The 13,595-nt window shown below is 34.6% G+C and overlaps 1 protein-coding gene across 1 annotated transcript in view; it reads right to left on the bottom strand.

Annotated features, from left to right (window-relative positions):
• The window catches only part of CUL3 (cullin 3), a 108,969-nt gene that overhangs the window by 83,857 nt on the left and 11,517 nt on the right, over positions 1 to 13,595 (bottom strand). Inside the window, exon 2 of the mRNA XM_003784897.3 lies at positions 4,964 to 5,161. Coding sequence (XP_003784945.1) covers positions 4,964 to 5,161 — 198 coding nt within the window. The remainder of the gene's footprint in view (positions 1 to 4,963; positions 5,162 to 13,595) is intronic.

Below are 13,595 nucleotides of genomic sequence, written 5' to 3'. Positions count from 1 at the left end.
TGTACACTATGATCATGCCACTTTATTGCAGCCCAGGCAATAAAGTGAGACCCTATCTTAAACATAAGAGAAAAATTTAATTCTATTAAAATAATCAATCAACAGACATGCTGAAATGGGTTAATTCCCTAGTTAAAAACAAAATGGTTCAAAATGAGTGTTTGGGAAAGAAAAGATAAGGACATTTTCAGATGCTGGTGATTGTCATTAATGACTACACGTAAGAAAAGTTTAATAAGGATTTAGCATATACTGTATATTTTTTAATGTATTTAGTATAATCAACATGAATACCTGTTTTCTGGAGTATGTTATAGGGAAGGGCCTATATTTTGAAATGACAGTTGCCGTGGACTTAATGTTTGTGCCTCCTAAATTCATATTTTGAAGCCCTAATCCTTCAAGTGATAGCATTTAGAGGTGGAGCCTTTGGGAGGTAATTAGGTAACGAGAGTGGAGCCATTATGAAAAGGACCACTGCCTTTTTAAGGTGACAGTCATGAGCTTTCTCTCTGCCACATGAAGATACAGACCAGGCCCCTCTAGGGCCCTTACCAGGAACTGAAACTTCAGGCACTTTGATTTTTGATTCCCCAGTTTCTAAATTGGTGAGAAATAACTGTTCCTTGATTAAGTCATCCAGGCTATGGTATTTGTTATAGCACCCCATCGAAGATAACAGTTAACCTTAGATAGGGGACCACTTCAAGTAACTTACAATATTCTAAAGCTCTTGGGAGTTCTCATGTAGCTACAGTTATGTGACTTCAATCTACTTGACCATGTTTCAGAGTCCAAAAACCAGTCACCTCAAACACTAACCTCACATTCTGGCCTTTCCTCCTCCTCTCATATTTTGGATAAGCCAATTCTCAACCATAAAACATGGCTACAAATGTTCTTTTCCCCCACATCTGTGCAAAAGCTACAAAGTACTGCTTTAAAAAAAGCCCACAAATCCCACATTCAAAGCCAACTCCTACTAAGCTTTTTTCTCATTTGGCAATTCCTTAGTGTATTCCCCACAAGGGCCACTACTCCAAGTCTCTTCATCTCATTTTCAGAAGATGATTCAATTCCTCTAAACAGTTTTAGAAATAAAGAATCTCAGAGACATTACTTTCAATTCCTTTCTTATATTTTATATTAAATGTACTTTCTTATATGTTATATTAAATATTACTTATTTTATAGTAAGTAAAATTTAAAGGACTCCTGGAATTTAACGGGCTATAGCGTCACAGACAGTGAGCCAATTAACTTGAGGCCGCATACCCATCCTGAATTTCAGCATTTTTTGATGCATCCTTATCAATTCATTCTGCCTCAGGAGTAGATCTATAAAACAAAGTCAAGAGCACAACTTGAAGACACACTGCCTGGAACCAGTTCCAGACAGGCTGCATAGCAGCTACTTGCTTCTGGATAAAGCATCAATTCTCTTTGCCTCAGTTTCTTCATTTGTAAAATGGAGGTAAACAGCAGTACTGACACATTAGGTGACCATTAGGTAAGTGGAAACACGTAAAAGCACTAGCCCATAGTAAATGCTAAACAATAATTAGTTGTGGTCCTTATCATTCTCTATAGAACCTCTAGCAAATGAGAACACGCCACTCTTCTAAATTTACTTCTTCTCCATTACTCTTAATCCCATACACTTTCCACACCCCAGAACTCAGTTGTTCTGATCTTCTCCCATTCTGTAGCACTAAACAAAGTCTTACACGTTTCTTCTTTTTTTGATGTCAAACTTTTTTTTTTGAGACAGAGTCTCAGTGTGTCGCCCTCGATAGAGTGCTGCGGCATCACAACTCACAGCAACCTTAAACTCTTAGGCTTAAGCAATTCTCTTGCCTCAGTCTCCCAAGTAGCTGAGATCACACACAGGCACCTACCACAACACCCGGCTACATTTTGGTTGCAGTTGTCATTGTTGTTTTAGCTGGCCTGGGCTGGGCTTGAACCCACCCTAGCATCGGTGTATGTGGCCAGCACCCTACTCACTGAGCTACAGGTTCTGAGCCAATGCCAAACTTCTTAAATTGGTCTTCTTTATTTCCCATACCTATTCCACACTTTGCTCCTAAGATTCACCCCTTGACTCTGGCTCTTTGCTCTCTGATTCCAGCACTTACTCCTCAGTATTTCTACTTGAGCATCTTCCTAGGATCTCACAATCTTCCTACTTACGAAATGATTTCTAAAGTACATTCCAACTACAAAATTTCTCGGTACAATTTAAACAAAACTCCTATCTTAAAGGTCAATCAATTTTCCACTATAACTTCACAATACTGCTAGTGGTGGCATCATAATTCTCCTTCCTAGAAACCAAATTCTGTCTAGTTTTACTTTAGGATTTCTGATGTCATCAATTCATTTCTAGACTCACTGTAGACTCACTCAGATTTTTTCAAGTTTTCTCCTGATTCTAGTAAACATCCTCTCAATTGTAATAACATTCTATTACATTATCACCCATTCTCATTCTCATAATGTTCTATTACATTATCATCCATTTAAAATCACATCTTCAAATACTGTCACATTATCACCCACTTTAAAACCTCCAATAGTTCTCCACTGTTAGTATAAATTCCTTAGTCTGGCATTCAAATTTTTCTACAATCTATTCCTAAACCATCTTTGCAACACTATAATCCACTAATCCCTATGATTATTATATACCTCAATCAAACTCTACGTACCACCTAAACGTAACCAGTTCAACTCTATATGATCACACAACATCTGCCATCCTGAAACCCCTTCTGCATTATTCACAAAGATCCAAGATTTTCAAGTTTCAGTTCAATTTCATCCTTTCCCATGAAATCTTAACAGCCCAGAGTAATCTCTCCTTCATTTGAATTATTAAGTCATTTATTGCCTATACAACTCATTTGCCACTTAATTACAGAATGTTCCACATTGTTATCTCAATGTGTAAATCATCTCTCATATCAGAGTAAAAAGCCCAGAAGGGATAGTATCGTATCTTTTTGCATCCACTATATATTCAGGAAAAGCTGTGCACAGTAGGAACTTTAAAAAACTTTTGATTGTGTGAAGAACACAATCACCTTCTTTCATGAGATACTAACTACCCAGCTCAAGTAATCCCCTGTAAGAGAAATGAATTATTGGAAGAGTAGAAATAAAAAGTTACTATTTTGTAACCACCACAGTAATAATGATTCATGCAAGAATCATCAACAGATGCTAAAACCATCACATGAAAGTTTTGGGGGGAACAGGATATTTATACAGTCTCAAAATATATCTGAACAGATTACTTATGAATTACAAAGGGAAAAAAGGTACCTTCACAGTGGAGAAATCTGGCGGACACCAAGTGATCAAAGTTAACATCACCAATAATGGGATAAACTGACATCAAGTGCCTCCTGATGTGATGCACTGAGGACACAACATCACTTACGTATTATTCCTGCCAAAAATGCATAACCTGAAACTAGTCATGAGGAAACAATCAGACAAACCAAAAACTGAGGGACAATCTACAAAGCAACTGACCTACACTCCTCAAAATGTCAATGTGCTGGAAGACAAAGAAAGGCTAAAGAACAACTGAGTGTGTGATCCTGGATTAGATCCTGGATCAGAAAACAAATTGCTATGAAGAATATCACTGCTATACAGAATAACTCAGGAAATTAGAATATGAACTATATTAGGTAACAGTGTTACATTAATATTTAACTGCCTAATTTTGATCAGTGTTCTTTGGTTAGGTAAGAGAATTTACTTATTATTAAAAGAAATGTTACAAAATATAGTATTTATAGTGAAATTTAAAACTTATTCTCTTAATTGTTCAGTAATAACACTGGTAATAGTAATAACAAGTATCAACAAGACTAGCAAAAATGTAGCAAATGTTAACTATGAATCTAAAGGAAGGGTTCACAGGAATTAATTCACTGTACTATACAGGGAACTTTTCTTTCTTTTTTTTTGAGATAGAGTTGTCACCCTTGGCAGAGTGCTGCAGCACCACAGCTCACAGCAACCTCAAACTCTTGGGCTTAGTGATTCTCTTGCCTCAGCCTCCCAAGTAGCTGGTAGTACAGGCGCCCGCCACAACACCTGGCTATTTTTTTTTGTCGCAGTGGTCATTGTTTTTTCAGCTGGCCTAGGCAGGGTTTGAACCTGCCAGCCTCATGTATGTGACCAGCACCCTACCCATTGAGCTACGGGCGCCACCAGTATACAGGGAACTTTTCTGTTTTTTAAATAAAATTTGAAAAATGAATACCCCAATACTACACAAAAACTGTGGGAAGTTTATATGAATCTGTGGTATTTGACATTTTATTTGAAAAATTTAAGCAAGACATTGTAGTAAAACTATTTTATAAACAAAATTACATTTTATATGCAATATAACAGTTTGCTCTATAAATACACTTGTTCTAAAAAAATACATCCTCCTGAAGTCAAAAAAGCCATTAATTTGTCTTTTAAAAAATTCACATTTATCATAGAACTCAGTTAAAATAAATATGGTCAGCTTCAATTAGTGAATGTCTTAGAGAATATTTTTTAAGCAATGTAGTTTTATTGTTTTCAAGTACACAGAGAAAGTAAAGACAGCCAAAATGGGCTGACTAAAACATTTTAAGGAAAAAGTAATTATCTGTAATTAACATATTAATACACAAAAGCATGTGTAAATTACTGAATTTTACTTCACTATGATTATAATGTAGAATGAATTCTATATTCACAAACTTCATCTTCCTTCAATTATCAAAAACTCTGATTTAGATAATTATAAGTTTTAAGTGAAGTTTTACAATACAGACATGAGTTAATAATTTCTATACACTTCCTAAAGCCTTTAAAAGAATATTTCTGGTCAAAGCACAATATGGTATAAAAGATTTTCTACATTCAATATAATATAAGCAAGCAACAGTCCTTTAAAGTTGGATACCTTATTTATGAGATGTTCGGTAACAACTTCTCTTAGTCCAGTGTAGAGCTTTTCTCCATGTTTATGCAAAACCATCGTATATGCATTTCTATAGAGCTCCTCAAAACTAAGACCACTGTTATTCTTACGCTGGATCTCTTGAATTGCATTTTTCAGAAGGTCCCAAATGCTGTTAACGTATTTTTCATCCATGGTCATCTGTAATATCCAAGAGAGAGAAGAAACAAAAAAAAAAAAAAAAAAAAAAAAGAACCAATGGTTGAAAATCTTTCTATATTTGTCCATATAGTAAATATTTTATGATATGGCTATAATTATATATATGCATGACTTATAAGGATGTTAACAGCAGAAATAAAGAGCTATCTTTTAAAAGTTTCTAGATCTGAAAGAAGCAATTTTTTCTAATCCTTTAAGACTTCCCTCCATTATTATCTAAAGCAGAACCTTCCACTTTAAATAAAATCATCCTTTATACCAAGTCTCCCTTACCTTTCAACCATATCCACCAACCTATCTAATTTATCTGCTAGTTCTTATGCTCAAAATGCCAAGTTCTTACACTCAAAGTACAGCAAAGGAACCAGAAACATAGGCATCATTTAGGAACTTAATTAGAATTGCAGAATTCCAGGCCCCATCCCTAATCTACAGAAACAGATCTTGAATTTTAACAGGTGATATATACACAGTATATACAGAAAGAAGTCTGACAAGTAATGCTCTTGTTCCATCAGAAATCACCTCTGCAAAGACCTCCCTTTTGCAATCATCCATCTCAGCAGCATCAAAGTTTTTCCTCTTGTATTCCACATGTATTCAAAATTGTCAGTTTCCCACCTACCAAACAAATCCTCACAACTCCACATATTCCTCCAGCACCCCCTAATCTCTCTTTACATTTACAAAGGAATGACAGGCAGGAAGATAGGGAAGATTCTGTCTCTAGTCCCGCATTTCCATTATATCTTGTATCTACCCCTATTAAGCTTTCACCTCTACCATTTCACAGAAAGTACTCTTAAGGTCACCAGTAACTTCTATATTGCTAATATCTAACAGTCAGAGTCTCAGTTCCCATTTTACTTGACTTATCCAGCAGCTTTTTAAAGAGGTTATTACTCCTACACTTTAAAACAGAATTTTCACTTACCTTTCAAGCACTACAACCTTTCTGTTTATTTTTTATTTTTGCAATCTTCCTATGTTTTTCTTCCTATTCACTGGTTCCCCCAAATCCCCCAAAACTTAACTACTGATAGACTTCTGTTGATAAGAAGCCTTACAGGTAAAAGTCAGTAAGCACATTATTTTATATGTTCATGTATTATATACTGTATATTTACAATAAAGCTAGAAAAAATGCTACTAAGAATATAAGGAACACCTATTTTAAGCGGAAGTGGATCTCTATAAAATTTTACATTCCCATTGCTTTCATGTTAAATAGGTGGAGGAGGAGGAAAAAGAAAAGTTGGTTTTGCTGTCTCAGGTGTGGCAGAAGTAGCAGAAGTGGAAGGGAGGCAGAAGCAGCCACACTCAGTTTAACTTTACAGAAATACATCATAACTTGTCTAACTTTTCTGCTTTTTCATTTTTCTAAAAATGCTTTTATATAGTACCCATCTCCCTTCCACCATTTGCTTTAAATTTAATCCCATATCATAGAAGGGTCCATCTCATAAAAGAAGTCAACAGCAATCTTGAATCCTCAAAATCTTTCTGCCAGATTGTCTACTACCAATTTGTTTTCTAACACTGCTTCTTCTGCGCCTTTTTCCTCATCATCTAGCACTGGTTCTGAAGTACTTAACTCCATCAAGTTGTCTTCTGTTAATTCCTCTGGTGTGGTGTCTATTAGCTCCTGAATTTCTTCAAGATCTGTATCTCAAAATCCTTTATCCCTCACTTTTTTGCTATAACTACAGTCTCTTTCAGGATTTCTTTGACTGGCTATCATAAATCCTGTCAAGTCACATTTGGTCACAGTTTTCTCCAGGAGGAATTTATTATTTGGGGCCTGATAGCTTTCATGGCCTTTTCTGTAACAACAATGGCATCTTCAGGGGCATAATTGTTCCAGATTTTAATGACATTAAATCACGGTTCTCCTCCATAGGGCTGACACACTGACAATCCTTTCCATAAACTACTGTAATAAGCCTGAAAGATCTTATGATCCCCTTATCTAGAGGCTGAATTAGAATTTTGTATTTAAGGCCAAATTGACCACTTCACTTCAACACCTTCACTGTTGAATGTACAGACTTCTAGACGGCTAAGGACACTGTCCAATTATCAAAAAACTTGAAAAGGCAGTCGCTTAGTGACAAGGTACTTCCTAACTTCAGGGACAAAGAATTGATGGAATGAACACAGAAAATGGTACCGTCCATGACTTCTTGCTGCAAAAACCAAAGGAGGGACACATAGTGTTTACCTTTTTTGCTTTGAAGCTTGGAGTTAGCAGCTTTACAGATGAGGTCAATCCTGATAATAATCCCAACTGCATTTGCCCTAAACACTCAAGTTAACCTAGCACTTCTTTCTTGAAATCCTGTTATTTGCTTCTCTTACTTACTAATAAATGTCATTTGTGGCATTTTTCCCCCCAGAAAAGGACTTTTTTTATCTGCATTAAAAACCTGTTCAGGCATATATCCTTTTTATTCAATGATTTTCTTAAGTGTCTGAAAACTTGTCTGGTGCTTCTTGGTTAACAAAAGCTGCTTTTCCTGTTATCTTGAAATTTTTTTAAGTCAAACCTCTTCCTAAAATTATCAAACCATCCTTTGCTGGCATCTCATACTCTCTAGCTTCACAGTCTTCATTTTCCTCTTACCGTAAGTTGTCATATGAGGACTGTTTTTTCTCAAATCATTTTAGAATCTATAGTCATGCTTTTTTTAAAGCAATCCTGCTACACATATAAAAGCTGCATTTTCAATTTGAGATAAAAAGATATTTCACAAAAAATGCAAGATTTTCATGCCCACTGGCACAGCTGGCACAAATTTCCCTTTTTCTTTTTTACATTGATCCTTAAGCTGGATTCAATTATCTTGAAAAGGTGGGCAACAATTGCCACAGACTTCAATATACAGTACATATCAATTCAACTTTTATTATTGTGTCAAGACTCCGTTGTTTCTTACAGCACTTCCTGCAGTACCAGCATTCTGAGTGGGTCTCATGGTATTAAAGGTTTACAGTATTATACTAAAAATGATAAAAAAAAAAAAAAACCTTAAGAATTTCAAAGATTGCCTTTTTACTGCAATATACAATTTACTGCAAAGATAAACTCACATGGAGGTGATCAGAGTCACACAGCTTTAACACTGGAGCTCGCCATAGCAGCAACAGGAGGTGACTATGAAATTATTACAGGAGTACAATACTGCATGTTTACATTTCCTTCAACTGTGTAAATTTTGATAAATTTTAACTTTTTAAAATAGATGTATCTACACATATTTTATGTATTTATAACACAACTTTTTCTTAGATTTTTATATTCCTAGACTGCACAGGTTGACTATTTTTTTTAAATTGTTGCAAATCTGTGAAAAATTTTCATATATTTATTGAAATAAACACTTGCATAGGTGGACCTGCACAGTTCAAAATCATGTTTTTCAATGATTAACTGTCATACACCGTCTTAAAACTTTTATCTTCATTGCAATAGCCTTGCAACCACCATGAACTCCAAACTCATGAAATCTACCTCCCTCAAAATCACATTAAAACAAACAAATGCATCCAATATCCCTGTTAATAGTCGTATAATAGGTCTTTCTTCTCTACCTGTCTTATATTTATTCCCTAACAACATTAAACCACAGGGAATTCTCAATCAGTATACAGTTTGTACTTCTATCACTGTCACAGCTCTCCCTACTCATCGCTCCCTTTTCTCCCCAATGTCTTCGTGTCCCTCTGCCTCTTCATTTAAATATCCTCTGAACATAGCTCAAGTGTCATCCTGGACCTCCTTAAGCATCCTGGACTCCACCTCAGCTCTTACAGGAGATAACTATCACGACACTCCCACGCTGCTTCATAATTATCTATTTGTGCATCTTTTTCTTCCACTAGCCCATGAGATTCCTAAGTAACTGATCATTTTTTTATGCCACTAAGAAGGCTGTAAACAATTGTTGAAAGTTTATTATTTTGCCCATGTTATACCAAGACTATTTTAAATAAATATGAACGTTTTTAAAAATCAATAGCATAAAGATATGGAAAAATGACTAAACATGCTTATCTACAGCAATTTAATTTTTAGATAACCAAATGTCTTTTTTTATAAAAGACATAAAGACAATTTCTTTTTATAAAAGAAATAAAGGACAATAAAGTGCAGGCAATATACTCTCAAATTTCATATATCAAGTATTATTTTCAGATTTTTCCCATTCACTTAAATAAGGCCTAGAAGGCTGCTTAATCATTTGTTTAAAGGTTAAGTGGGAAGAAAATAGTGGATAGAGTAAGCCGTTCAGGAAAGGATCAACAAGCTACACTCAAATGAAACAGGCTTCAAGTACAGATTACTACATGAAAATGATTTAAGTCTTAGCATCAAATGAAAACACAACACTGAAAAATAATTATAATACACTACTGATGAACTTTAATCTTTCACATATCCTTGATACAGAAACAATATTAAATGCCACTGAAAGTTTTCCTTAAAGGACTATACTCAAGTCTCATCTCATCAATATGTTAACCATAAGATCATCTGTCTACGCTCAGCCAGCAATAAAATTTAAAGTATATTTTTAAACTTATGTGTATTTTTATAAAGAGTACTAATATTCTTTTTAAACTAACAGTCTACATTATTTAAGGAGAATTTTAATTACATTGATAAAAGTTATGTACTTGGGTTACCAAAAAATGCAAACACAGGAAGGGATTCAGCAACCAATGCCTCAGCAAAACAAGAAAAACAAAATGCACAAACACATATATACACAAATATTTTATGTTCGCTATCAAATTATTAGATGCATACTGTACATTTTCCCAAGAAGCTCAAACTGCAATGTGATAAACAAGAAAATTTTAATTCCATCAGCAGGAAAAGAAACAAAAGCTCTTTTTTTGGTTTAAAGGAAAGATATAATTAGGTATTATCTTAAGGGCTTATAGTTCAATAAGACTTTGAAAAATGAATCAGATTTTAATTTTTAAGTCACCTTTGTCCTTACCTCCCCCCCAATCCAGGATTTAAATTTCCTTATTAGTATAGTATATATAGATGACAAAAATAATTATATAATAGTCTTTGTTTTCTTAAACATCTAATTGTTCCTCTACATTGCTTCAAATGATAAAAAACATAAAACTTTCAAAATGCCTGAATTTGAAAGCTTGTCAGTCTATGGTATACTTACACATCTTGACGCTCCTGCAGTAAATTAAGAGTTGGAGAAAACTACATCATGAGAAAAATTAAAACTAAAAGGAAGAGAACTAAATTCTTGATATCCACAACATACAAAGGACAAGAAGTCTTTAGCTGCCTGTAAATAATTTTTTACAAGAAAAAATTTAGAACAGGGTGTGTGGGGGAAAAGAGTGAGAATTTGACATTCCATGCAATTCACAATGACACAGCCAGAAAAAATAAACAAGGAAAAATGCTTGATCTTAATTTTGAGCTTCAGCTTCAAAAAAGCTGCTTTGGTACAAACATCTGAGGAATGGCAGCATTTTAATCAGATACAACCAAACTATTAAATAATATTAATTACGTAAGGAAGCTCCTTCCCAGACTATAAGCACCTCAGAGTAGATACAGTCTCTCTTCCTTTACATTTTTTATCTCTTATAATTCACAGTGCAGTGCCTAGATGATATTTTAAAAATATGATTTGAATACAGTTCACTCCATCTTATTAGATGACTACATAATGATTTAAGACATTTGCAAGAATCCCATTTATCTGTTAAGTTACTCCTTAAGCAATGTCTCCCAACAAAGATACAGCCAAAGACCCAAACTCTGAGGAAAATAGCCCCATAGACACATATAAAGACTTTAACCAAAATATAAATTAATGAATAAGTAAATAATAAATACAAATAAACAGACTTTGGACAAGTTACTTTATTTTCCAAACCTCACTTTCTGTACTTGCTCCTGGCCAGAGAAAGGGGACATGGTGTACTGTATGGCAATTAAAAAAGTCTGTCAACACAGCACTTGCTCATAAATGTAAGTTTGTTTCTTCCTTTTTTACACCGAAGAGACACATATAGCCTTGTTTATTAATGACTTTAAAACTAAATGTAAAGACTACTGATGCCTGGTTAATTGGCTTTCTGATTACAGCAGAGACCTGATGGAAGCAAAGTATACCATCATAGTAATAACTGTTGTCAAGGAAAAAGAGAAAAGATTATCAATAAGAAAAGCACAACAGCCTAGGATGAGTCCATGAAATCACAAACTAACCTGACCATACTCAACTGGCTTCTAATATCATTAAATTATAAAAGGAGTAAAATTCACGTGAAAATTAAATAACCAATAGAAGGTTCAATTATCATCTGCATTTTGGTCCTCAACATGAATAAGCTGTCTAAAAATCATTTGAAAATGTTTGGAAGATATGAAATAATTTTTTTCCAAAGACACAAGGAGGTCAATCTTCCCGATTAGCCTACTGCAGGCCATGTAAGTCAGAAAGCAATTAACAGCAACAACTCTGTTTCAACTATATTCCAGTGAATGATTTTTGCATATATGAAAAAATATGTTTAACATTTCATAACCTGATGTTGATCACAACAAATAAAACACAATCATATAAGAATTCTCACTGAGGCAAGAAGTCTGTCACTGTCCTACCACTGGTGCTTTTTCGCCCATGGAAAAAAGAAAAGATGTTGTAGGGCTCCCTGAAGCACATTTTATACAGAGAATATAATATTCATCTCTCCTGGAACGCTTCGAACATTATACTTACAGACTATCTCTATGAAAACACTGTAATATTGAAATTACTATAAGACCAATATTTAAAATAAAATTTGCTCTATTTCCCAATATGCTATTAAATCCAAACACTTTTTTTTATTTCAGATTAACATAAGGATACATACAATTAGGTTAAATTGTTTGCATTTGTTAGGAAAAGTCCCCAGGAGGACCATATACCCCTACATTGTATCCATTAGGTGGGAGCTTACTGAGTCCCTTCTGTCCCTTCACCCCTCCCTACTTCTTGAATTTAATTGTTTTTCCTCTGGTGTGGGCCTGAAGTTGTTCATCTACTAGTTCAAATTATTTTGAGTACACAGGATGCTTATTTTTCCATTCTTGAAATGCTTTACTAAGAAAAATGTTCTTCAACTCCATTCAGGTAAATACAAATGATGTAAAGTCTCTGACTTTTTTTATGACCAAATAGTATTCCATGGCATACGCATACCAGAGTTTATTAATCCATTCATAGGTTGACTGGCATCTTTGTGATTGAAAACTGAGTTGCTATACTATTCTTTATTTTTTTAACCAGATGTTCAATGTCATGTGGTCACTGTTAAAGTTAGCAGAAGGCAAGTCATATTTATGTCAAATATGGCCAAAATACAAAGATGAATTAAGAAATGCCTCTGATCCATCCTTCAATCATTTCAGAGAAATTATCAAAAGGAATAACAATATACACACGACTAACACAACTGTTCATCTTTTTGTGATGAGGGTAAGTTTATGGGAGTAGCTGTACAACTTTGAAACTCTGCCTTTCTTTTTTTTCTAATCACTGAGGCTTTTTTAAAGTGAATAAATGTATTAGCTTTTCTAAAACTATGATAACATATAAAAATTCTGTAAACTATAAGACAATAACAAATTGTTTACACCCAAATGTTACACACAACCCAAAGAGAGAGAAAAAAAACATGACCAAAAAATATATAAACTGCCGGTTAGCTTTGTCTCTGAATGAACCTAACTTTAATCAAATACAATATGATAGCCAAAGGTTTATCAAATAAAACTACTACAAAAATGTATTACCAAGTCCATTGAAAACCAAGTCTTCTCTCTTTCTCTCAAGTAAGAACATAGCTAATTTCCCCATTGCTTCCTACCTATTAGGAATTAACCATCATCACTGAAACGTCCCTTTCATATTCTTAAGAAAAATCTAAGACTGAAAGATGATTGATTTTTGAAACATCACACAAAATATTTTCAGACAAAGGCCACAGAAGATGACATTCAGTTCTCAGACTTAACACAGTCTTCTACTGAAATGTCAGGAGCCTGAACAAGCCTAAGGTTAAACCTCAAATTAAAACCTCTTCACTTTACAAAAGTGGAAACTGATGCTAAGTGGCTTATCCAAGATCACACAGCTACCTAGTTAAAACAATGAAGAGAGTGACTCAGCACCTGTCGCACAGTGGTTATGGAGTGCCACCCACATACACCAAACATGGCAGTTCAAGTCCAACCCAGGCCAGCTAAACAACAATGACAACTCCAACAAGAAAACAGCCAGGCGTTATGACAGGCACCTGTAGTCCCAACTACTTGGGAGGCTGAGGCAAGAGAATCACTTAAGCCCAAGAGCATGAGGTTGCTGTGAGCTGTAACACA

This window comes from Otolemur garnettii, unplaced genomic scaffold (genome assembly GCF_000181295.1).
Source record: "Otolemur garnettii isolate 467f Iridium unplaced genomic scaffold, OtoGar3 scaffold00013, whole genome shotgun sequence".
In the NCBI taxonomy this organism is placed as follows: domain Eukaryota; kingdom Metazoa; phylum Chordata; class Mammalia; order Primates; family Galagidae; genus Otolemur; species Otolemur garnettii.
Note: the sequence above shows the minus strand (reverse complement) of the source record. Positions and strands in the feature narration are given on the sequence as shown.